Source organism: Leucoraja erinacea, chromosome 15 (genome assembly GCF_028641065.1).
Source record: "Leucoraja erinacea ecotype New England chromosome 15, Leri_hhj_1, whole genome shotgun sequence".
Classification (NCBI taxonomy): domain Eukaryota; kingdom Metazoa; phylum Chordata; class Chondrichthyes; order Rajiformes; family Rajidae; genus Leucoraja; species Leucoraja erinaceus.
In genome coordinates, this window is record NC_073391.1 from 14,519,989 (window position 1) to 14,547,613 (window position 27,625).

General features: G+C 43.4%; 1 protein-coding gene across 2 annotated transcripts in view; it reads left to right on the forward strand.

Annotated features, from left to right (window-relative positions):
- The window catches only part of LOC129703961 ((E2-independent) E3 ubiquitin-conjugating enzyme FATS-like), a 280,942-nt gene that overhangs the window by 225,072 nt on the left and 28,245 nt on the right, over window positions 1-27,625 (forward strand). For both annotated transcript variants that reach the window (XM_055646707.1, XM_055646708.1), the window contains one exon: window positions 17,599-17,804. In XM_055646707.1, the coding sequence (XP_055502682.1) occupies window positions 17,599-17,804 (206 nt within the window). The remainder of the gene's footprint in view (window positions 1-17,598; window positions 17,805-27,625) is intronic.

The following is a 27,625-nucleotide window of genomic DNA, read 5'->3' on the forward strand; positions in this document are numbered from 1 at the left end:
GCATCTTTAATTCCCTCAAGATTTCCCCAAATGCTTCATAGACAATGGATCCATTACTTTTGATGTGTGTAAGAAGGAACTGCAGATGCTGGTTTAAACCGAAGATAGACACAAAAAGCTGGAGTAACTCAGCGGGACAGGCAGCATCTCTGGAGCACACGGCATTGGGGGTTCAGTATTGATGTGGATAGAGAACTGGCTGGCAAACAGGAAGCAAAGAGTAGGAGTAAACGGGTCCTTTTCACAATGGCAGGCAGTGACTAGTGGGGTACCGCAAGGCTCAGTGCTGGGACCCCAGCTATTTACAATATATATTAATGATCTGGATGAGGGAATTGAAGGCAATATCTCCAAGTTTGCAGATGACACTAAGCTGGGGGGCAGTGTTAGCTGTGAGGAGGATGCTAGGAGACTGCAAGGTGACTTGGATAGGCTGGGTGAGTGGGCAAATGTTTGGCAGATGCAGTATAATGTGGATAAATGTGAGGTTATCCATTTTGGTGGCAAAAACGGGAAAGCAGACTATTATCTAAATGGTGGCCGATTGGGAAAAGGGGGAGATGCAGCGAGACCTGGGTGTCATGGTACACCAGTCATTGAAGGTAGGCATGCAGGTGCAGCAGGCAGTAAAGAAAGCGAATGGTATGTTGGCTTTCATAGCAAAAGGATTTGAGTATAGGAGCAGGGAGGTTCTACTGCAGTTGTACAGGGTCTTGGTGAGACCACACCTGGAGTATTGCGTACAGTTTTGGTCTCCAAATCTGAGGAAGGACATTATTGCCATAGAGGGAGTGCAGAGAAGGTTCACCAGACCGATTCCTGGGATGTCAGGACTGTCTTATGAAGAAAGACTGGATAGACTTGGTTTATACTCTCTAGAATTTAGGAGATTGAGAGGGGATCTTATAGAAACTTACAAAATTCTTAAGGGGTTGGACAGGCTAGATGCAGGAAGATTGTTCCTGATGTTGGGGAAGTCCATGACAAGGGGTCACAGCTTAAGGATAAGGGGGAAATCCTTTAAAACCGAGATGAGAAGAACTTTTTTCACACAGAGAGTGGTGAATCTCTGGAACTCTCTGCCACAGAGGGTAGTTGAGGCCAGTTCATTGGCTATATTTTAGAGTGAGTTAGATGTGGCCCTTGTGGCTAAGGGGATCAGAGGGTATGGAGAGAAGGCAGGTATGGGATACTGAGTTGGATGATCAGCCATGATCATATTGAATGGCGGTGCAGGCTCGAAGGGCCGAATGGCCTACTCCTGCACCTAATTTCTATGTTTCTATGGAGAGAAGAAGGGTTTGAAGTAGGGTCTCAATCTGAAATGTCACCCATTCCTTCTCTCCAGAGACGCTGCCTGACCCGCTGAGTTACTCCAGCTTTTTGTGTCTACTTTTGATGTGTAGCTACTTAGCAATTTGTGGAGAACAAACTCTCACAAACAGCAATGTAGATTGAGGGATTGTTTAAGGCACAGGATATAACTTCTCTGTAGTTTGAAAGGGGATAGTTTATCTTTCTGATAGCTAAAACCTTGTTAACATTTCACCCAATGGAAAGTGGTGCAACTGTGCAGAAATCCATCTGTGCTGGAATATCACTGGCTGCTATGGGTCTTGAGAAACCAGTCCTTTGACCTAAAGTCAAAAGTATCACTTATTGAGCCACAAGTAAAACTAGAGGAAAATAAATTGATAACTGATATTCTGTACATTCTTACATGTAAAATGTAAATACTAGAGTAGATATGAATCTTAATAAATCTTGATCTTAGAAATCAAAATTGAGAACCACTGTTGAATTCGTATCTGAAATGTAAACTGAATTTAAAATTTTAATGCAAAGAATACTGGTTTCAAACATTTGAAACTGAGTCTTTAATATTTTATTGAATTTTGGTGGATTATTCATACTCTAATTTATATTTCAAAGTATTTAATTCAGACTACTTCCTTTTTATCCTTCCATTAGAATCTTGCAAAAATAATTGTTCAGGAACGATAATATTAAAATAAAATGTTCATCTGTATATAATTGTGAGTTAGAATTCTAATTGTGAATGGCATTTGAAATTATCCATCGTCATTGGAAGATTTTGTATGCCTCAAATGAACCTGTAATTCTCACCAGAGGATTTTAGGAATTGGCAATTAGTGAATTGGCAACTGTGAAGTTACTTCATGCAGAATAGAATTGAAAGATTAGATGGATGGTATAGAGTTGGAGGTAAATAACAGGGTGAAAATCAAATGTTTTCTTGGATTTCATGAAGCTTATGACCAGGAAAAAAACCCATAAAGAAAACACAAAGTGGGCCAATAAATAACCAGCGGTGTAAGTGAGTTTTTGATCATTTAGCTTCTTTGCTATTAAGAAATGATGAAAACTTTCAGAGCTTTTGACTCAGCAAGATATTAGTATTGAGATGGTGGTATATTTGTAAATAGTTATTAATAATCTGGATAGTTTGAAGATTATACGAAACTTGGAAATAACGGAAAGAGTGGAGTAGAGTCAAAATGATACGGATAGACCGAAGAAATGACTGGAGACATACTGTAACTGATGCAAGTTAAAGAAAAGAAATGTGAAGTGATATATTTTTTGGAAGAGTAAAGTGGCATATATGGGCAATGTGGTGGGAACAGAAATCAGGAAAAATATTTTCAATTTTTTTTAACATGGCGTGTCAAGTTGATTATCTATACTATTACCAAAACTCTCAGCTTGTCCTCTTCCGGTTTGCTTTTTTAAAAGATTTGCGGGAAAAAGGTACCCTATATCGCTAGGAATTTATTCACCGTTCTCCTCTGCTCAAAGCGCACCAAGATTTGTTCCGATCGGTGGAATATTACATAAGATATGAAGGCCTCCCGTGTGACTAATCCCACTTAGTCTATCTTGCTTAAAAAGAAAACTGACCTGCGGATTTACAAATAAAGTTTTTGTGCACAAAGACTAGGCTGTCGCCACATGGTCGTGGGGTGACGCCTGTATGGTCGTGAGTAGTCTCCTCACATCCCTAAAGAGTCGTAACGTTTTTCTGGTCGCCGCTGGATTTTGAAATGTTCAAAACTTTTTGGTGACTGTGGGCTTGACGTAGCTTGTCTTCTCCTGTCGTTGCTTGTCGCCAGGAGGATGTGGGTTGTCGCCAGATGGCGTTTGATGTCACCGGGGGCTGACTTTGGTGAATTCCATTGGCGACTTGCTACATCAACCTACGTCAACCGGCGACAGGTACCGGCGACTGAATTGTCTTCAATTGTCTTCAGTTTTTGCCGACAGGGTCGTTGCTTCTCGTAGCTTGTCGTGGGTGGACTTGGGTTGACCGGGTGTCGTAGGTTGTCGCCTGTGTGGTCGTAGGTTGTCAAAAGTTAACATCCAAGTAAGGATTGCAGATTTTATATCCTAGAAGAACACTAGTGACCAAATTCGTTTTTTTTTTAAATAACCACCAACAATTTTACTAACACCATTTAAAAGAAAAATTGCATACTGATTCTTAAGTTGGGTTCAAACCCTCAAACTGCTATAATGGAATACAATTTTGTGTTTGTTGGGAGTATTTCAGAAAGTTTAAAAGTAAATGAAAATTTCCAGCAAACAATAATTTTATTAATGTTTCACTTAACAAATGATGTCAATACGCTGACTAATTCTACTTGCAGAGCAAATAAAATATTTGAAGGCGAATGATGACGGGTGATGACTCGCGCGACTGTTGCGTCTCAGTCACTTCCGGCCTGTCGCGTAAATGACGGCCAAGTGGGACAGGCCTTTTAGGTATTAATATTCATAATATATTCTAGCGGCACCTAGTGGTGGCTTGAGGCAATGTGAACCCTCGCTATTGGCTGGCGCCAGCGCGGGTGTGTTTTCGCGGGCTTTTAGTTCCTCAGTTGATCGAGCCCCACCTATGTAACAGGAGCTTCAATATATTTGGCTGACTACTATCTATATCTTAGATAGATCTGCTATCTAAGATGGCGCCTGCCAGCGGCGACTTTTTGCTAACAGCCAAACAGATGAAGATTACTTACAGCAACAAGCAACTTACCTGTATCAGAAAAACGGCAGAACTCGGCACCCTAACAAACAAGCTGAAGGCACTAGCGATTTTGCGATCTCCCTCAGCTGCGGGAGCCTCCGACTGCAAGCGTTCCCTGGACTGCTGGAGAGAACCCGACCCGTCTAGAAATCAAAGGGACTGTACCTGGGAAGCCCTCCGGAGCCAACGAGCAGGATTTCCCGGGAGCAACGGAGCTGGAGCTGCCATCTGTGTGGGAATCCCCAATCGAAACGGAGCTGGTGCTGCCGTCTGCAAGGGAATCCCCGTTCCAGCGCAGGTTCGCAGAAACAGCAGGTACAGTAAGTACAGTACCTGGAAACTACGGGGAGGCCTCCATTGTGTCCAGAAACGTGGCCGACGGGCAGGACTTCAGGACCGACTGAAGCGCAGGGGACTTCGGCCCCCTCTCCTTACTATCCTACTGGCCAACGTACAGTCCCTTGAAAATAAAGTGGAGGACCTAAGGACAAGTTGGATGATCAGCCATGATCATATTGAATGGTGGTGCAGGCTCGAAGGGCCGAATGGCCTACTCCTGCACCTAATTTCTAAGTTTCTATGTTTCTAGAAGACTGCTTTATCAAAGGGAGCTGAGGGAATGCTCTGTGTTTGGTTTCACAGAGACATGGCTCACCCCCAGCGCCCCAGACTCAGCGGTCCAGCCTGAAGGGTTCTCCATCCACCGTATGGGCCGTACCCAGGCATCTGGGAAAGGGAGAGGAGGGGGCATCTGCCTCATGGTCAACTCTGCGTGGTGCACAGACGTGGCAGTCCTGTCCAACTCCTGCTCTCCACACGTCGAACATCTGGCGGTGAAATGCCATCCCTTCTACCTACCAAGGGAATTCACCTCCATCATCCTGACCGCGGTCTACATCCCACCCCAGGCAGATGTCCGCCTGGCAGTGGAGGAGCTGCACGACGTGGTCACCAAACACCAGACGTCTTACCCCGAGGCGTTTACCACCATTGCTGGGAACTTCAATAAGGCAAACCTAAAGAAATCACTCCCTAACTTCCACCAACATGTCTCCTGCTGCACCAGAGGACCAAACACCCACTGCTACACCACCATTAAGAATACCTATCGCTCTATCCCTCGCCCTCACTTCGGTAAATCCGACCATACCGCAGTGCTACAGCAAATGAAGAGCGCACCCCTAGAGGTGAGGACAGTACAGAGCTGGTCGGGGGGTTGGGAGGGGGCTGCAGAGGAACAACTCCAGGTCTGTTTGGAGTCTGTAGACTGGGCAATGTTCAGGGACTCGGCAACGGACCTGAGCAAATACGCCAGTCGTTACAGACTTCATAAAGAAATGTGTGGAGGACTGCAACCCTACAAAAACCTTCCGAGTGTTTCCCAATCAGAAGCCTTGATGAACTTTGAGATCCGCACTCTTCTGAAGACCAGACACCGGGCATTCATGTCTGATGATACAGTGGTCTACAAGATGTCCAGATATGATCTTGGTAAGGCCATCAAAAAGGCCAAAAGGGACTTCTGCTCCAAACTGCAGGATGAGACAGATGTTCAGCAGCTGTGGCAGTGTCTGAATGCAATCACCTCCTCCAAGGCAAAATCAGGAGGCGGCTCGAATGTCGGCGTAACATCACTCCCTGACGAGCTCGATGTGTTTTACGCACGCTTTGATAGGGAGAACACCGATGTCCCCATTTGCTGTAATGGTATTTCTGTCACAGTCACCGAGGCCAGTGTCAGAACCCTTGAAAAGCGCCTGGTCCTGATGGGATACTCGGTGGTGTTCTAAAAACCTGTGCGGACCACCTGGCTGGAGTTTTTACGGACATTTTCAACCTCTCACTTCTGAGGTCTGAGGTTCCCACCTGCTTTAAAAGGGCACCAATTATACCAGTGCCCAAGAAGAGTAAGGTGACGTGCCTCAATGACTATCGACCAGTGGCACTAACGTCGGTGGTGATGAAGTGCTTTGAGAGGTTGAATATGGCGCAAATCAACTCCTACCTCGACAAAAACCTGGACCCACTGCAGTTCGCCTACCGCCACAACAGATCAACAGTGGATGCGATCTCGCTGGCTCTCCATTCTGCTCTGGACCACTTGGACAACAAAAACTCATGTGTCAGGCTGTTATTCATTGATTACAGCTCGGCATTTAATACAATCATCTCCTCCAAGCTGGTTACCAAACTCGCAGAACTGGGTCTCTGTGCATCCCTCTGCATTGGATCCTAGACTTCCTCATTCACAGACCACACTGTTCGAATTGCTGAAAAGGTGTCAGCCTCGATAACTATCAGCACGGGAGCACCTCAAGGCTGCGTGCTCAGCCCCCTGCTGTACTCACTCTATAATCATGACTGCGTAGCCGGTCATAGTGCGAACACCATCATCAAGTTCGCTGACGACACCATTGTCGTGGGACGTATCACTGATGGGGACGAGTCAGAGCATAGAAGAGAGATCGACCAACTGACCAAATGGTGCCAGCACAATAACCTGGCCCTCAACACCAGCAAAACCAAGGAACTGATTGTGGACTTTGGAAGGAGTAGGATGGAGACCCACAGTCCTGTTTATATCAACGGGTCGATGGTGGAAAGGGTCAAGAGCTTCAAATTCTTGGGCGTACACATCTCTGAAGATCTCTCCTAGTCCGAGAACACTGATGTAATTATAAAGAAAGCATATCAGCGCCCCTACTTCCTGAGAAGATTACGGAGAGTCGGTATGTCAAGGAGGACGCTCTCTAACGTCTACAGGTGCACAGTAGAGAGCATGTCCATTATCTGAGCGGTGCAGCCTCAAGTAAGGTTCGCCCACATTGAGGCCCAGTTTGAACACCGCAATATCGTCGCGGATGCCACTCGTTATTTTTACGTGGTTGGGGCGCTCAGTCAGGAGACTGCCACCCGATTGCTGCCTTACCTGCCGAATCCGCCCGCAATCGGCAAATACGATGGCCTCAAGGCGCCACTGCTCTGCACTTCCGGGCTCAGTCTCCGTGATCGCACCACCCGCCTTCTCTATATGGACGGCCTCGGCGATCGTAAGCTGTCCGCGCTGATGAGTGCGATGCCACTAACCCTGCCTGGTTTTCAAACGGGCTTGCTACCGCTGTCTTGCATTGCTACCCATCTGCTAACTGTCGTGGAACGCTTCACGAGGTGGCCAGGGGCAATTCCGCTCACTGACACCTCCACCGCGTCTTGTGCTCGAGCTCTTGTGGCCCACTGGATTGCTCGTTTTGGTGTGCCTGAGGAAATCTTCACCGACCGGGGGGCTCAGCTTACTTCGGCTTTGTGGTTGGCTTTAGCTCAGGTGTATGGGGTGCAATTGCATCACACCACCGCCTATCACCCTCAGACCAACGGGTTGCTGGAACGCTTCCTTCGGTATTTGAAGTTGGGGCTGAAAGCACGGCTCACGGGCCTGGACTGGGTCGACCAGTTGCCTTGGGTGTTGCTGGGTATTTGCACAGCCCCAAAGGCGGATTTGGACACGTCGTCCACTGAACTCGTGTACGGCTCCCCGCTGTGGGTACCCGGGGATTTCATTCCTGTGGCACGAGGGCAGCAGGGGCCCACTTCAACTGTGTTGGCGAACCTTCGGGAGAAAGTGGGCGGCCTGGCCCCCATCCCGACCTCTCGGCATGGGTCTATGTACCGCCGGAGCTTAAGAACTGTTTATTTGTGTTTCTCCCCAGGGACTTGCACCAGACTCCACTGCAGCGGGTTTATGAAGGTCCTTTCCGGGTGTTGCGCCCCGACATCACAACTTTTCTTTTGGATGTCAGGGGTCGGGAGGAGATCGTTTTGGTTGCTTTCCTCAAGCCCGCCCACGTGGATGTTGATAGCCCGGTGGTGGTGGCTCAACCCCGGCGTAGAGGTCGTCTGCTTGTCGTCCCAGTTGCACCTGTTGTGCCTGTTTCCCCTGCGTCTATAACGTTTGCTGGCTCTGTTCCGCCAGTTCTGCCTGTACCGCCGATTGTGCCCCTCGTTTCCTCTCGGTCTGGTCGCCTCATTCAGCTTCCTGCTCAGTTCCTTACCTCAGGTTCTGGGGGTGAGTGGGGGGGGGGGGTCCTGTAGTGGCACCTAGTGGTGGTTTGAGGCAATGCGAACTCTAGCTATTGGCTGGCGCCATCAAGTGATTGCGGGTGTGTTTTCGCGGGCTTTTGGTTCCTAAGTTGTTCGAGCTCCACCTGTGTAACAGGAGCTTCAATATATTTGGCTGAACCAGCACGTTGTTGTGGTATACTTGTCGTTACAAATAAAGATTTATTTTACTCAACCTGCTCGTCTCGCCAAAATACTGACATTTACAAACGTTTAGTTTAAGAAAACGGAATATGAATAGATGATTAATTTTAAAGTCAACGCATTGTTTCTAATGGGGCATTGCACGCGTATGTACCAGGTCATCAGCTCTTCATAATTGGATGAACAAACAAATTACAATCTATACAAGTTTGCCGTTGATACAAAGTTAGATGGGCAAATGAAGTGTAAGAGTATCGATTCTAAAGGGATATCTCTGGTAGTAGAATGACAAATAAAATGGGAAAATCATTTATGAACTCATTTACTTTGGTAAAAAGAATGGAAAACAACACTTTCTAAGTGGCAAGAAAGCACTGGATTTTGATGTACTGGTGAATTTTGGTTCGTCTAATGCAGACTCTGTATTTACAGATACAAAAAGCACTTAGTAATACAAATATTATTTGACCTTTATGGTAAAACAGTTGAAGTACAAAAGTGAGTAAATATTGCTGAAATGGTATAGAGCTTGATGAGATCTCATTTGTGGTCTACTATGCAACTTTAGTCTCTGAATTTCCCATCCTTTGCAGTAAAAATTCTTGTGATTGATCATCCAGTAGAGTCAGACCAAGAATGACAACATTTGCTTCCATGGAGTTTTGGTGAACAATGGTTCGTTCACCTAAAGTTTAGGTGAACAAGGGCGCACATATGTTCAGTCAATGTGAAGAAAAAATGGCAAGGGACTATTTCTTCTCGTTGGAGAATCTGAAACTAGGGCCATAAATGATAAGGGGTGTGGCATTTTAATCTGAAATGAGTACATATGCATATATACAACATATATACGGAGAGCCTCAATTGCTGAATGTGTTTATTTCCAACACATGGGATTTTGGCTCTAAAGAAGATGTAGGCATTGGGAGTAAAAGGCAGCAGGTCAACGGTGTTCTTGTTGAATGGCAGAACATGTCAGAATCAATGCTCACAGTCACTAATCATTAAAGTCTGCCACTGCGTGGTGCTCAAAAAATTCCTGATAGGAAATATTAAGTTTATAATTCTAAAACATTACAACACACTATGCCTGATACCAGCAGGTGAATATTTAAAACGGCTGAATGGGTTTAACCTAATCAGTATTCTAATTGAGGAGATTAGGAGAAATGGGTCAGTGCCTCCATTAAAACAGCAAGAGAGGAATGCCGAACAAGCATGCTGTGTATTCAAATGCAAATGTCACACATTACAATTTGAAAGGCTTTTGAAGGACAACTGAAACTACAACAGAAATGTTGAAATAAAATGCTACTGTTCTGCAAGGGGTTTGGTGTGTGAGAGATTTAAAAAAATCAATGACTTGTAGAGAGCAAAACTGAGATTTGTTTCCCATTTGTTCATGATGATTTCACTGACTTTTCATTTAACCTTAACAATTGAAAAAATTGTATGTCCATATCTCGTTGGAATATAAGGGCGCACATATCAATTAATCTTTAATAGTAAACACCGGTCATTATTTCCAGATGCAAATTGCAATTAAAGTCAAAGTTTATAATCTGAGAACATTGGTATTTAATGCAAGTAAAAAATGTTTGAAAAATGAGTCCAATTTATCGCTCTGTCGCGCTGTTCTGGTTTTGACATATAATGTGGTCAAATCTTCCACATCTGATTATTTGTCTATTTATATATTAGTGCGATTGTAGATAGGTCTTGACATTTATATAATTTTAATTGAAGTTTCAGTGCAGAACCTTTACACATAATAATTCTCATTAATTTTCACTCTCTTTAGACCTCCAGTCTTCAAAAATCCACAGCTGCTGATTAACATCAAGAATTCAGCAGAATAAAATGTGACTGCAAAGTCACAAGTGACCTGGACTTTAATGTCCTCCTGTCCAGCTAGGACTGAAGGTCTATGTAGGGGACAGGTGGTAGGGTCAAGTGGTTGGGTTTAAAAACTAACAAGCCCCAAGATCCCATTATGGTCTTGTGGTATGTTGAGGTCTGAAACACAGAGGCAATGAGTTTGGCTGTGAGTGGCTTTTGAGCCCATACTTTGCATTACCATCTGTTATGCAATGTGTGTGTCAATATGATTTCTTGATTTCAGTAACTTCATTAGTTGAAGCAATTGGAATTGCCATGGACTACCAAACTCATAGTATATGTATGATGTGCTGAAAGTATTACATCAATGGTGCACTGACCGCATCCAAATATAATCAAATAATCGTAAACGTAACAAAACCCAATGCCCATGACAGAGAGATAAATGTTCGTAAATGATAGGAGCAGAATTAGGTCATTCGGCCCATCACGTCTACACCACCATTTCATCTATCTCTCCCTTCTAGCCCCATTCTCCTGCCTTCTCCCAACCCCTGACATCCGTGTTAATCAAAAATCTATCTATCTTTGCCTTAAAAATATCCATTGACTTGGCCTCCATTGACTGTGGAAATGAATTCCATAGCTTTATCACCCTCTGGCTAAAGAAATTCCTACTCATCTCCTTCCTGAAAGAATGTCCTTTAATTCTGAGGTTATGACCTCTGACTCTCCCACTAGCAGAAACATCCTCTCCACATCCACTCTATCCAGGCCTAGACAGGCATGCGTTGAATCTCTGAAGTACCTTCTTTGGGTCAGTAATTGAAATCCCTGGTCACAGAAGACAAATTGGCTGATGTGCCAAAGTTTTGTCAATTGCTGGTGCACAGTTAGTCTGGAAACTTACAATGTCTGCTTACTACCATAACTTTAAAAGATTTTGGTTGTTAAGGATCACTGATGATCAGAAAAACTACAAGACATTGGAACATTTCAGCAGCATCACTCTTCAGGTAGAAAGCACAAAATTATAGCACAAATGTGGATTAAAAAAACTTGTGTTTAGTGAATTATTCTTGTCAGTGGATGTTTGAGGATTAGCTTGGACTTGTTTGGAAAAAAGGTCCTTTTTCCGTGTTAAATATAATACTGCAATTCTGGGATGTATAACGGGAATGCAATTGAACAGAGTGTGTGACAGCATTTAGGTTGAGAAATGACATTTTCTTTTAAGCAAATTATATTTTGGATCATATTTAAAATACCAAAAATGAGCAAAGGAAGTTGATTTGGCTCGTAGACCTGTCAAATGCTTTCTAATGTGGTAGTTTTAAAGAAGCCAAGCATGATATGTTTACTGAAGTATCGAGAGCTGAAATTATAAGGTTGTTTCTTTTGAACATAGCGAAACTTGACAAGTTTGATATACGGAACCAAAAAGCAGGAGAAACTATCAACTACTATACTGTGCAGTTAGGGATTAATCCAGGTATTGCAATGCTGGTGAATTTCTCGGATGTATTTGTATGTAGTTTAAATTATGAGATTCAGTCCTAATTATTAAGCACTCAAAAATCTATGTGAAATGCACAGATTCAGTTCTGCCCAACAGGAAAATACAGAGGGGAAATGTGTGATGCCTTGAAGTCAAATCAGAGTAGAATTAGTTTGAATAAAGCCCATGCTACAAATGGAAATAGCAGGAGCTATCTGGTTTCAGGGTCAATAAAATGAAAGAGAGAAGAATATAGGGACAGCAGAAGATTGTCTATCCTGGATATTGATACTTAAAGCAAGAAATTCAGCCTTCTCCCATTGACAAAAAGTAGATGGAATCTCAAGTTGTACTTGAGTGATCTACTGAAGTTAAGAAATCTCCCAGTGATATCTTTTCTATTTCCATGCTTAGAACAAGTAGCAGCAGCAGGCCATTTGGCCCTTTAAATCTGGTCTGCTTCTGGTCTCACCTACTTTCTGCCTAACCAGAAAAAGGATAGACGACTTATTCTTCTTCTTCTTGCCTTCCACTCCACCAGCATTTACATTCATTTACAATTTCTACCGTCTTCAATGGGATTCCACCACTAGACACATCTTCTTCCCTTTCAATATTACAAAATATTAATTTCCTTTACAATTTGTTGGTACATTCTTCCATCTCCAGCACCTCCACAACCAACTTGCCATCTCCCCTTCCCATTATGCAAAGACCCAAGCATCTTTCTAGATTATGCAAAAATTCACTTACTTTATTTACAAATTAGTATATTGTATTTGGTGTTCACAAACTTGCCCTTCCATACAGATTGGGTGAAAACTCTGCATCGCTCCTATGTTCGGTCTGCAAAGGTGATGCGGAGCTTCCAATCTCATATCATTTCAGTTCTCCAACCACTCTCACTCTGACCTCTATGTCTTTCACCTCCAAAGCTTGGACAACAGTATTTCACCATCTGTCTGGGCACATTGTAAACCTCGGGGCAATATTAATTTTGACAATTTTAAGTAATCACTGGTTTCTTTCTCTCTAACGATGTGGCTTTCATGTTAAAATTTATAAATTTTCTTTCTCTTTTGTCACTAATTGATGATTTTTATAGTAAGTGTTGATTTGGCAACTTGGTCAGTGCCTTATTGCAGACTGTTTGCTCCACCCTTCCCCTTTCTGCAACTTCAATCATTCTTGTCTTCCATTATTGTTCTAACGAAGGATCCTTGACATTGGATTTGATTCTATTGATGCTACTTGACCTTCGGAACAGTTCGGTTTCAGATTTCAAGTATTTGCAGCTTTTTTGCTCAAAGTACTGAAAGTATGAAAGCAAATCAAGTGCCTTATCTGTTGTATTGGTCAATGATTAGAATTGTCGATTGTTGTAGTTAATTGCAAATTCTAACCAACATTGCCAGGAAATGACTGGTTAGGGAAACAAAAAATTAATTGGATGGCTCTGTTTGGCGTCCTTTGTGGATTGTTGAAAGCATCTGGAAATGCTATTACACAAACATGAAGAAATCTTTAATGATACTTTTGGTGGAAAGATTGTCTACAAGACATACAGTGCATTCAGAAAGTATTCAGACCCCTTCACTTTTTCCACATTTTGTTACGTTACAGCCTTATTTTAAAATGGATTAAATTCATTTTTTTAATCATCAAACTACACAGAATACCCCAGAATGAAGAAGCGAAAACAGGTGTTTAGAAATTTTTACAAAGTAATTCAAAATAAATAACTGAAATGTCACAATTACATCAGTATTCAGACCCTTTGCTATGACACTCAAAATGAGCTTAGGTTCATTCTGTTTCCATTGATTATCCTTCAGATGTTTCTACAACTTTGTTGGAGTCCACCAGTGGTAAATTAAATGGATTGGACATGATTTGGAAAGGCACATACCTGTCTGTATAAGGTCCCACAGTTGACAGTGCATGTCAGAGCAAAAACCAAGCCATGAAGACGAAGGAATTGTCCGTAAACCCCCCAGTCAGGATTGTGTCGAGACACAGAACTGGGGAATGGTATAAAACAATTTCTGCAGCATTGCAGGTCCCAAAGAGCACAGTGGCCTCCGTCAATCTTAAATGGAAGAACTTTGGAACCACCAGGACTCTTAATAGAGCTGGCCGCCCAGCCAAACTGAGCAATCAGGGAAGAAGGGCATTGATCAGGGAGGTGACCAAGAACCCAATGGTCACTCTGACACTCCAGAGTTCCTCTGTGGAGATGGGAGAACCTTCCAGAAGGACAACTATATCTGCAGCACTCCAACAATCAGCCCTTTATTGGAGTGGCCAGATGGAAGCCACTCCTCAGTAAAAGACACATGACAGCCCGCTTGGAGTTTGCCAAAAGGTACATAAAGGACTCTCAGACCATGAGAAACAAGATTCTCTGATCTGATGAAACCAAGATTGAACTCTTTGGCCTGAATGCCAGGCGTCACGTCTGGAGGAACCCAGGCACCGCTCATCACCTGGCCAATACCATATCTACGGTGAAACATGGTGGTGGCAGCATCATGCTGTGGGGATGTTTTTCAGCGGCAGGAACTGGGAGACTAGTCTGGATCGAGGGAAAGATGAACGGAACAAAGTGCAGAGAGATCCTTGATGAAAACCTGCTCCAGAGCATTCTGGACCTCAGACTCGGGTGGTGGTTAATCTTCCAACAGGATAACGACCCTAAGCACACAACCAAGTCCCCAAGACATCGCATGTGTGGCTTTGTGACAAGTCTGTGAATGTCCTTGAGTGGCCCAGCCAGAGCCCGGACTTGAACCTGATCGAACATCTCTAGAGGGACCTGAAAATAGCTGTGCATTGACGATCCCCATCCAACCTGACAGAGCTTGAGAGGATCTGCAGAGAAGAATGGGAGAAATTACCCAAATACAGGTGTGCCAAGCTTGTAGCGTCATACCCAAGAAGACTTGAGGCTGTAATCACTGCCAGAGGTGCTTCAACAAAGTACTGAGTAAAGGGTCTGAATACTTGTGTAAATGTGATATTTCGTTATTTATTTTTAGTTACTTTGCAAAAATGTTTAAACACCTGTTTTCACTTTTTTATTATTGGTATTGTGTGTAGATTGATGATAAAAAAAATGAATTTATTCCATTTTAGATTATGGCTGTAACGTAACAAAATATGGATAAAATGAAGGGGTCTGAATACTTTCTGAATGCACTGTACATTTCCTTCAATCTCTATGACGAACCCTTATATTATAAACCTCGACCATGGTCGTACCCAAGGCTTAGCTTGTCTTTGTCCATTCATGGAATTGTTTTTCAATGGAATCCATTCTTTTGTAATTTAACTTTGTTTTCATTTGACCATTTGGTAAATATAGCCTGTGCAAATTTGCCCTTGCGTCAGGACTGGATACTGCACTGCAGGTATCAGGGATTGCACCTCTCCTGTATCACCATCACCTGTAACTAGTGGTGTGCCTTGGGGATTGTTGCTGTGCCAATTGCTTTTTCTGGTTTATATATGTGATTTAGATTGAGAATGTACAAGGCATGATCAGTAAGTTTGCAGATGACCCAAAAGTAGGTGGTATCATAGACTCTGAAGTTGGTTATCAGATGTGAGAGCAGATTTTGATCAGCTACGTAAACTGAGGAATGGCTGATGGAATTTAATGCAAATAAGTGCGAGGTGTTATATTTCAGGAAGCCAAACCAGATCAGCACCTTCATAGTAAATGGTAGTACGGTGCTGGGGAGGGTTGTACAGTAAAGTGATAAAGGAGTACATGTACATAGTTTCCTTAAAGTGGCATCATAGGTGGATAGAGTGGTAACATCGTGGAGCTGGCGGTCTCTTGCTGGGACTTCTAGAGCTCCAAAACTGCGGAGCCTGCGGACTTTAACATCTCGGAGTGGGCGATCACTTTGCCTTTGGTGCTCCAATCTGTGGGAGCTGCAGACTGGTTAGGGACTGAATTTGGGAACTCCAAGCCACAGGAATTCGACAGCCCCGATGGGGGAGCTAAGACCTCCCCGATGAGGGATCTCGATCACCGGTTGCCGATGGTTCGACTACCCTGACCACGGGAGGAAAGAAGATAAGACTTCATTGCCTTCCATCACATTTCGTTATTACTGTATAGCAAACTAAATTCCTCATATGTTGCAAAACATATGGCTAATAAATTATGATTATGATTATGAAAGAAGGCTTTTGGTACATTAGCATTCATCAGGATATTTCATTGTTCTGTTTTGGTACATATGACAATAAAACATTCTTGACTTCTGAGTATAAAAATTGAGACATTATATTACAGATGTACAAAACGTTGGTGAGACAGCATTTAAAAAAATACTATTGTGATCTGCTTTGGTCACCCTGCTAAAGGAAGGATGTCCTTGCTGGAAAGAGTCTGGAAAACATTTATGATGATCTTATCTGCATTGAGGCGATCCAGGCTTCCGATGTTGTGACCCCGCTGGATGATGTTAAATAAATACCGCGTCTGAATCTGAGCACCGCGAACGGGCCGGTTCAAACTCCGTGGCCCGGGGCGGTCGAAGCCGCCATCCTCCAGTCCAGCGGACGAAGCTGTTGTTGCGGGAGCTCTGGAGAACAGGTCACCAACCTGTGACCTCCGAGCTCCCGATGATGTCGTCCACTGGGCACACGACCGAGTCCACTGGGCCCGCGGCCGAGCCTCCGAGGCTCCGAAGTTGGGTCGCCACCGCCGCAACGCCACCACAGCCCTGAAGTCGGCCAGCCTCGTGTTGATAAGTCCTTGCTGGCTCTGCCTCCGGAGCCTCGAGGCCGCCGGCTCCGCCATTAGGCCTCGACGGAGACGGAGACAGGGGATATGAGAAGAAAAAGTTGCATCCCCCCGAAGGAAGAGACTAAAACAAGTTTCTCCCACCCCTCCCACACACCTCACACATACACAACTAAAATTAAAAACAAAAAAAGAGAGGTGATCTTATAGAGGTGCATATGATCATGAGAGGAATTGATGGGGTGAATGGACAGAGTCTTTTACTTGGGGTAGAGGAATCAAGAACCAGAAAATATAATTTTAAGATGAAAGGGGAAAGGTCGACATGAAACATCACCTATTCGTTTTCTCGAGAAATGCTGCCTGACCCGTTGAGTTGCACCAGTTTTTTGGGTCTACAAAATTTAATAGGATCCCGTGCGACAAAGTTTTCACTCAGATGGTGGTGGGTATATAGAATGAGCTGCCAGAAACAGTGGTTGAAATCAGTATTATAACTGCATTAAAAAGATACTTGGATACGATGGATCGGAAAGGTTTGGAGGGATGTGGCCCAAACATGGGCAAATGGGGTTAATTTAGATGGGGCATCTCTTTTAGCATTGACGAGTTGAGCCACCTGGCCTGTTTCTCTGCTGTATGATGCTATGAGAATCAGCTGAAGGCTTCCCATCTGCTCCAGCTGCTTTTTTTCAGCTTCCTTCCCATTTGAATGGAAGCCGTCCCTCTCAATCAGATTGATTTCCAGGCAGTGTTCCTGTTTTTTTTTCATTTCCTGATCTTAAAAACACCAATCCTGCCGAGGCAACGTAGTTCTGCCAAAAATTTGGTAGTCGCTCCTCTGCATTCTCCACTCTTTCCCCCCAACAGAACAACCATGGTTTCCTGAGAGTTTGTTTGATGAGAGAGTCAGCATGTATTTATGTCAGCAAGCATCTGGTAAAGTGTTTTTGGTCCCGTGGTTCATTTTTGCATGTCAATTCATCATATACGTTGCCAGGAAAATGATACAATTTCTAAGTAAACTATTGAAATATATACTTTTTAAAAGGGAGTTGAGTTTCTTTTCCATGACTAAGTGCGCCCTTTGACAGCATACTTCAAGAATGCTGAATATCAAACTGTTTTATGTTCTCCACGCAGTGACTTGACATGACAGAACTTGCATGAATTAATGTGAGATTTTCTTTGCAGCTGATGTGAAATTTTCCAACAGTCATGTTGATTTAATGGGAAAGAGGAAACGCACTTTGAAACAAAGCCGAGAGAAATCCACCCTCAGCATGACGGCAAAGTCTACAGGGTCCTCCACTGAAAATCAAGGGGAAGATACTGAGACCAACCTGTCAGAGCGCACCACTGTGCGTGAGAAAGCCTTGTCAGACATGCTCACACTGCGGGTAAGATGCTACCAATCCTGTAACTGTAATTGGATACAGCAGTAGGAGATGCTTCTGTCGCACACTGTGTCCAGTTCAAAGCCGATGCACAAATATTGGATGTGAAATATTAAATAAATAAAGACGATGGAATTTTGTTGCAAATATTATAAGCAGTTTGTCTAGTTAAAGAAAATAAGCTGAAGGAAGTATTTTATCTCTGAATTATTCTCCAGTCATAAACAGAACATAATTGTTCAGAATTCTTCTTGTCTGCGAGAAGACACACATTAGCCCTTTAGGAAATTACACAATTGGGCCATTAAATACTTTTCACTAGAGTCAAGTCAAGAGTATTTTATTGTCATATTCCAGATAGAACAATGAAATTCTTACTTGCTGCAGCACAACAGAATATGTAAACATAGTACACTGTAAACAATGTTATAAATGAGAGAGACATTTCTTTTTAGTGTGTGTGTGTATGTACACATACTCACAAGTACACATACATACCTGTTTTTAAAGTCAAATGCCTTGACGTTTATGGATCTAGTAAAATTTAATACAGCACAAATAATGTATAAAGCAAGAAATAATTTACTACCAGGTAATATACAAAATATGTTATTTAACAGGGAGGGTGGTTATAATTTGAGAGGAAAGTTTAATTTAAAGAAACTTTGTGTTCGTGCAACTATGAAGAGTATGTGTATCTCAATCTGTGGGGTGAAATTGTGGAGTTATTTGGATGTGGAACTCAAGCAAAGCACAAACATTACTCAGTTTAAGAAGAAGTGCAAAAAATATATTTTCCAGAGGTATAAGAATGAGGACAAAGGACAAATAACATTTATTATCACATACACCAATTGGTGTAGTGAAATTTGACTTGCCATTGCAGCAAACAATAAAGATAAGACACAACATCAAAGAATTTAAACATAAAAACATCCCCCCACAATGGTTCCCACTGTGGGGGATGGCATCAAAAGTCCAGTCCCGTCCCCTGTTTCACCCATAGTCGGGCCTATTGAGGCCTCTGCAGTCGCCACTACGGCAGCCCGATGCTTCAGGCCCTCTCGCCGGATGATGAAGCTCTGGCGTCGGGTGAACCCTCCTCAGCGGCTTGGAATATCTGGAACGGCCGCCTCCTCCCCAGGAGACCGTTGGCCCCCCCCCCCCCACACCCTCTCTTCACCCCCCTCTTGCCCCCCCCCCTTCTCCCCCCTCTCTGCCCCCCCCCCTTCTCTGCCCCCCCCCCTCTCTGCCCCTCCTTCTCCCCCCCCCTCCCCCCCCCTCTATGCCCCCCCCCCCCTACCCCCCTATGCCCCCCCCCTCCTCTCTGCCCCCCCGCCCCCTCTGCCCTCCCCCCCCCCCCCCCCAAACTGCATTTGAATTTGGTGGACGCACCCTGCTTTAAATGGAATTTCAAGGAATAGCCGTGAGTCAACTGCCAGCCCACCAGTCGTGAGTGAGCTGCCAGCACATTAGGCTTGAGTGACTGAGCTGCCACCGCAAGAATCCATTTGGCCCACAATGTCCATACTAGCCCTCTGGAAACCAGTCCCTTCAGCCCACAACACCCATACTAGCGCTCTAGAAAGCCCCCCCCTCTCTGCCCCCCCCCTTTCCCCCCCCCCCCCCTGTCTGCCCCATCTCTGCCCCCCCCCCCCCCCCCTCTCTCTCTCCCCCCCTCTCTGCCCCACCCACTGGCTACCAATATTGGAATTGGTGGAGAGGTGGAATATTGCATTGGGGGACCAGCCCTCCCGTGTGAACATGGGACCCAGGTGTATATATATATATATATATACACCTTTTTGTTTCTATCATTGTGCTGTGGAGTGAATGTTAAATGAGCAATTGAGACATTCAGATTCCAGATTCTTTCTTCCCATGTGGTCAGTTCCTTGATCTCAAGTAAGGGGAAAATACCTTGCTGATGGGTCACAATTATCATTATGACATTAGATTAGTGATCACGATTATTGCTGCTGATTCCAATCAGTGATCCAAGCATCTGTATACCTGAGTGAGCAGCAGTAGGTTATTCTGTGATGTTCTCCACACAATCACAGCCACCAACACCAGTGCCCCACAAGGATGGTTCTCAGCCCCTTACTATACCCCCTTCTATGGGACTCTGCAGCCAAATTCTGCTCAGCTGTTTCTCCATTTACAAGTTTGTAGTGACACCACTGCTTTGGGCCTGTTCTCAAAAAATGACAAGATGGTGTACAGGAAGGCAATAGAGATCTTAGTAGCTTAATGGTTTCAAGACAACAACCTCTTCTTCTATGTAAACAAGATGAGGAAGCTTGGTATTGACTTCAGGAATTAGGGAGGAATACATGCCCCAGTCTGAGGTAGAGTTGGTCAAGAGCTACAAGTTGCAGGGTGTAAATATTGGTCAGGAAAGCACAGCAAATCTCTATATACTCAGAAGACTAAGCAAATTTGGCATGCCTCCAGTGACTCTTATTAATCTCCATATGCACCACGAAAGGCATCCTATCACGATGCATCACAACTTGGTTTGGCAATTGCTCTGCCCATGACAGCAACGAAATCCGGGAAGTTGTGGACGGATCCCAGTCCGCTCATCACTCAAACCCAACCCCCCCCCCCCCCCATCAACTCCATCCACACTACACGCTACCTTGGGAAAGCAGCCAATGTAATCAAGGACTACTTAGACCAAAGTCATTTCCTCTTCTTCCTTCTCCCATTAGGCGGAAGTTACAAAAGCTTGTAAGCACGTACCAACAGATTGAGGAACAGCTTCTTCCCTGCTCTTATCAGACTACCAAATAGACCTCTCATAAGCTAAGGGTATTGTCGAAACTCCCAATATACCTCGTTGCACTCTGGTTATTTTTCTCTTGCATGCTCTGATGTATTTGTGTCTGGCTTGGTGTACTCGCGTATGATTTGGCAACAGTCATTGATGCCTCTCAGCATCAGTTTATGAACTTTAGAGTTGGCTTGCTGCTGTGATATATCTAGCCCTATCTCTTCTTCCCGTTGTACAGCTAGTGCCCCTGACATCTGCTACTCTATATGAGCCACCATACCCTCCCTCATCACTGCCATGGGCTGTCAAAATGCCATGCTTGATTTCCAAATTCTGCACAAAAAATGTAATCACTACATTTATTTGCAGAAAACACAAAATATCCCCACCTCCCCCACTTAATATCACCATCCAACCTCTATGTGTGCATGTTCCTGTTCGAGCAGGAAAACGATATGTAACTGAAGATCAGAGGCACTATTCACATCAACATCTCCTGGAGTATTTCTGAAAGACTGCATTGAACTGGAAGATTTCTCATTATAGGCAGGCCTTTTCCAGAGGTGAGCAAATTGTCTATCTTACTGTTGAATCTGTTCTGGTTCAAATGTGGACCCTGCAGAAATAGAAACTGATTTGCAATAATGTTGCTCCTGCAGACCTACCATCAAAATTGTATGTAATCTTGAGTGGATCAGCCACTCACAAATGATGGGCTATGTCATATCCAAACATGATGCCAATGTGGACATTTATATTTTGTTCACTGGGTCCATGATGCTGCTGACATCACGCAGGAGACAAGTATATTTTGAGTATAAAAGTGAGGGTGACATTTACAGTATGTAGAGATATGGAACTGCAGATGTTAGAATCCTGAGCAAAGCATAAAGTGCTGGAGGAACTCAGCGGGTCAGGCAACATCTGGAGAGGAAAAGGCTGGATGATGTTTCAGGTCTGGACCCTTCTTCGGACATTTACGTGTCTGGCCTTGCTGTGTTTGACCAAATGAGTATATTTCACTGAGCAACACGACCCTTACTAGGTCATCACGAGACCACTCTTTAATAATCAGGACCGAAGTAAACATACTCTTCTGGTCTGTCTTGTTGCTATTTGTTTGGTGTTTCTTCATCTCCTTGAATGCAAACTAGGCAATTTCTTCTGCTTTCTGACATTTACCAAGGATATTGGATATTTGCAATGGTGTCATTATTTGAGCTAGATCCTGAGATTCCAACGTTGTTGCCTGGGAGATATCTGCTTGCAGTTGTAGCCATTATGATTCACACCTATTGAAGATTTGACTTTGGTGTATCCAGAGGAGGATGTGCCAGTTTGTTCAGCAATGGATAGGTTAGTACTGGCTGAAGAAGTCGGCATTGGGATGATTGTCAGTCTAAGGGCACTAATCATGGGTGTATTTGTAGAGTTGGAGGAACAGCATTATACTTCACATGGACAGTTGGAGGTAGATTGTATACAAAGGGAATAGTGCATAGCTTCTGAGCTATTGTATACATCTGGATGATTTTCTGTTGAGGATAATTCTGGATCGACATTGCTAATTGATCTGTTGGCAGGATGATGAAATAATAGTTTAGCAAGATCCTGGAGAGTGCCTTCAAGGAACCTAAGGCTAATGCAAATGTTTCTGTCTTGGTTCTTGGTTCTTGGTTACTTGGTCCTCCAAAATATTCCAACTGGAATTTAAACTGGAAGTGGTGAAGGGAGGGATTAAGCCAGAAAGGGTTATTGGGAAGAAAGTGCTACTTTAAATTTAGTTGCATCTGGTTGGGTAACTATAGTTTGGTGGAGATTATTCCATGCTTTAATTGTGCATGGGAAGAACGAATTGCTGTACACATCTGTCTTTGTAGCTGGGATCACAAATCGGATCGATCTGCTCCTAATTGGTTTGGGGTTGGTGTAGGTCTTGTGATCTATGTCTAGCTGACCATTTAACATTTTGTAAAAACAGATCAAATGGTGAGCTTCACGTCTGTCTTGGAGAGGGTTCCACCCCAGAGAATTCAGAAGTTTGGTGACACTCGCTTATCTCTCATGTGTGTTAGTAACAAATCGAGCGGCCCGTCTTTGGACACGTTCGATGGATTAAATGTTTTTATCTGTGTATGGGTCCCAAGCTGCAACTGCGTAGTCCAAATGAGGTCTAACGAGGGTGAAATACAGCTTCTCCTTGACAGAAGCTGAACAATGATGAACGTTGTGCCTCAGGAAGTTTAGGACACCTGTTGCTTTCACTGTTGCATGATGAGTCTCACCATTCCAACGCAGATCATTCTGCAATTTGATGCCAAGATACTTGGTTTGTTGGGATTCTTCAAGTATGTTGTGACACCTGGATTCCTCTTTCTGGTGACACACATGGTTTCACATTTGGAAGGGTTGAACTACATGCCCCATTGTTGTGACCACTCGACCATAGTATCGAGATCCTTTTGGAGAGCATCTTCACATCAGTTGACTTAATTGGACGGTACAGCAAACAATCATCAGCCAATAGTCTGGTCGTACTTGCGACTTTTTCATGGAGCCTGGGTTAAGGTTAAGAACAAGCCCTATAGCTTAACATGTTGCTCAAATGCAGGGTAACTTGCATGGCTGCATTGAATTTTCCCACTTTGACTATAGATTGCATGTTGTTCATCAGCTCAAGTTTGACCAGCCTCAGCATTGCCCTTCAATATCATTTTCTGACTAACTACTGGAGACTTCTCAATGATCTTTCCAATAGCATGCATGACTTCTTCTAACCCATTCATGACCTCGGGCAGAATTCCATTCACCTCATGCACTCTAACTTTTCCCAGTTGCATTTTCAGTGCCTGTTATAAAGAGAAACTGAGACGTGCAATACTTGACCAATTACACATATGCTTCTCCTCAATTGCTCTGCTGTGTTTATTTCTTATTTCTATGTAAATGGAATTGCACTCTTGATATTTATTCCCCAGCATCAACTTCTTGCCAGGCTCCCAATCATATCCCTTGGATAGACACAAAATGCTGGAGGAACTCAGTGGGTCAGGCAGCATCTTGGAGAAAAGGAATAGTTGATGTTTCGGGTCGAGACCCTTCATCAGTCTGATGACCCACTGAGTTACTCCAGCATTTTGTGTCTATCTTCAGTGTAAACCAGCATCTGTAGTTCCTTCGTGCACATATCCCTTAGGTTTGTTAACAGAGCCTTTTATGTTCTTATAATTTGTTTATATGTTGATGGTGGCTCCGATGTTTGTGGTCAGTTGTGAAGAGCTGGTACTTGCCCTGTGGCCTATCTCATCAGTTCTAGGGGCTCTGAGCATCCAGCAACAGTAGTATCATCAAAGAGGCTAACCATGCAATCACTGAAGAATTCACAAAGGCAACAAACAAGGCTGTAAAAGCTGCAATGTTTACCAAATTTTAAAATATTTTACACAGTATGAAATGATGATTAGAACATCAGCTGATGGTACAAGTGATTAGCAAATTCTAAGACATGTAAATAAGTTTAGTACATTCTATTTGAGAAATATTTATCTGAAGGAATAATACTCATGTTAATAGAACCAGGGAAGTTCCACTTCATACAACTAAATGCAACTTTCTGCATTTTGATGAAATGATACTGTAGCTTCTAAATAATTTTGATTCTGGTAAGTCCACTGACCTGCAGATTTTAATGGAAAAGACTGCAATAAAAACCATGAGAAGGAAGATGTAATTGAAAGTGATTCTTGCATGCTTGCACTCCATTATTTGCTGTTAGACTCCTACAGCTTAATTTTCATTTCTTTCCACAAGCTCAATATCCTTGAAGGAATTTTTAGTAAAGCGGAACCCAGGGTATCACTTTCCCTTCCCCCATCTTGCAAACTGCCTAGTTTCCCCTGGAGCCATCAGGAACTGAATGGCTGTGATCTCCTGCAGCAAAGGCAACACACAAAACCAATAGGGATTCTTTCAACATAAACATGTCTGGTCTCAGGGCTATCATCAGAAACCAAACATCATTTTGACTTAGTGGCGAGCAAGTGAACAGTAATATTTTTTATCCGCTTTCCCTGTAGACTCCAAAGGAGCAGAATTACTCTTTTGGGATATACAATGAAAACTTAGTCCTTGTCTGCTGCAGAAATCCCTACAGACCGGATCACTGCTGGTTATTGGTAACTGAATCCAGAATGCCTAATGTTGCACAGCTTCTTGGTGATGTTCTGCCTGAAGTGAGTTTAGGTGACAGATAAAATTCTCTTGATTACTGGACCAGCAAGGGTACGTTAAATTCGCTTCAATGTTCACTTCCAAAAGCGGCATGAATCAATTTTAGTTTCATCGTATATTTACAACTTACGGCAATAAAACGATGCCGTATTATTAGAAGCTTTTAGTTTTAATATTTCAAGATTTTGAATATAATTTGAGTTTGAGCGTTCATAGTTTTCACTTCCTAATACCAAATGTTTAGTGAGACAAATTTTGATTATTAGTTTCCTCCTTTAAAAAAATAGATTTAGTGGGCACAAATGACAGATTTCCTGTCCTTCTGATCCACTTTTAATCAGTGGTGCTTCTCCCTAATTGCTTCATTCACACCTTTTGAATTTTGCCTAATTAGTAACTCACTGCGTGCTATCAAGTTTCATAATGCTCTTAACTATACCAGTCATAAACTGGTATAAAATGTTTGCTATCGAAGATTTGAGTGCAATTTGGAAGTCCTATTATAAACCCTTGGCCTTTGCACCATCGATCCCACAAAAGGCAATCATCTTTCACACAAAAGGGGATTCAGATTGTTATTTGCTCTCATAATCAGGCCTCCTTGAGGAAATGTAGCGTCCTCATTAATTATTGTCATCTCTAAACCTGAGTTTGATTCTCGATGCCTCAAGATTTTATACTTCAATAAAATAACTCCTCAGTGTCCTACACTGCAAGGAGTGAAATCCTAATCTGCCCAATCTCTACAACTTGGGCCCTGACTACCTTGTAAATCTTATCTGCACTCTTTTCAGCTTAATGGCATCTTAACACAAATGTTGAAGTACAGTTTCGCCAATGGCTTGTACAACTGCAAAGTAACATCCCAACTCTGTACTCAAATCCCTAACTAATGAAGGCCAGAGGCCTTCTAGACCTCCCCTTAACTCTTTGATGCTACTTTCAGAGAATTGCTGTATTTCCTGGCAATTAATACACTATTTTTTTACCCTAAAATAAGGACCAAAAATGTACCTGCGTCCTGGAGGCCGAAGGTTAGATTGTTAGCCAAGAAAGATAGACTTGGCTATCCCTCAGTAGAGCGGCTGTAAAAGGACAGCAATGCTGACGGGAGAATTCCTTCCACAGTGTGTGAAGAGTCTGGCCGGGGTCAGCACGGCTGGGCCACCAGGGGTAAAGTTACGAGGAGGGCAGGAGCGTTGAGAAGGAGGGGGTCGGGGATCATGCCAGCAACTCACTCAGTAGCTCGGGTGGCTGCGAGCAGCCACCGGGACCGGACAGCAGAACTGCAGCTAGGCACGGGGCTCGCAGGCGACCTGGAAACTGCAGCTAGTCCTGGGGTTCACAGGCGACCTGGGAACTACAGAAAACTAATTGAAAAACACGTGAAAACTATGTATTATTAGTATGTATTATTACTAATTTATGTATTATTAGTATGCATTATTACTAATTACTAATTTAGTTAGTATGTATTATTACCTCCATTTATTAACTATGCCGATAGATGTGGCCTGCCATGCTCACAAACATGGGTCCTGGTCCCTATGCAAAAAAGATTGCCGACCCCTGGACTAAACCAAACCCTTGATCCTGTCCCGAGAGCCTTTTTTTCCAAATTTAGCAACTCAAAATGGGGGTACTTCTTCGACGCAGGTGCATCTTCATTGCCGGGAGATACGGTAGTTAATATAAATAACATACAATAATGGGCCCAGCACCAATCCCTGAGGTCCACCACAGTCCAAAAAAACCCTTCCATCATCACCATCAAGCCATTTATATATACCCAATTGTCCATTTCTCCCTGAATTCCAAGTAATGTAACTTCCAGAGTAGCCTACCATAGGGAATCTTATCCAAACGCTTGCTGAAGTCCATAAACACTGTCTACTACCCTGCCCTCATTGACGTTCTTGATTATTTCTTCAAAAAACTCAATCAAATTTCTGTGACCTTATCCTCCGTGTACAAAACCATGCTGACTATTCCTAATCAAGCCCTGACTTTCCAAATGCGTGTATATCTTATCCCTGTAAATAGACACAAAAAGCAGGAGTAACTCAGCGGGTCAGACAGCATCTCTGGAGAAAAGACATAGATGACGTTATGGGTCAAGACCCTTCTTCAGACTGAGAGTTGGGGGTAAGGGAAACATGAGATATAGATGGTGATATAGGGAGATATGTTACTTGTCTCTGACCCACTGAGTTACTCCAGCTTTGTGTCTATCTTCGTTTTAAACCAGCATCTACAGTTCATTCCTACACAGTTCAGCTCATCCCATGAATCCTATCCAGTAACTTACCTGCCCCAGATGTTGTGCTTAGAAGTCTATAGTTCCCAGGTTTTTCTTTGGAGCCTTTCTTAACTAAAGATGCAACATTAGCCACCAATCAATTTGCCAGCACCTCCCCCTTGGCTAAGGATGATTCATGTATCTCATTCAGGGCTTGTGTATTTTCTTCGCTAGATTTACAGTGTTCTTGAATGTACCTGATCAGGATTGGAAAATTTATTTGCCTTTATGCTTTTTCAGACATCCAACACCTACTCTGGTGTAATGTAGATGACCCTCAAGCCATCCCTGTAAAAACCTTTCTGAGTTCCCTAGTCTTTATGGTAGAAAACAGAGGAGAAATATTTAAAGATAGACTCGAAATGCTGGAGTAGCTCGGTGGGTCAGGCAGCATCTGTGGAGAAATATTCACATGGACTCCACTTTAGAATAACAGCACATCTCAGTTTTGATGGAGTTCTCCTGTACTAAACTGGGGAATTGCCATTTGGATACAAGACCCCGATGATTTCCATA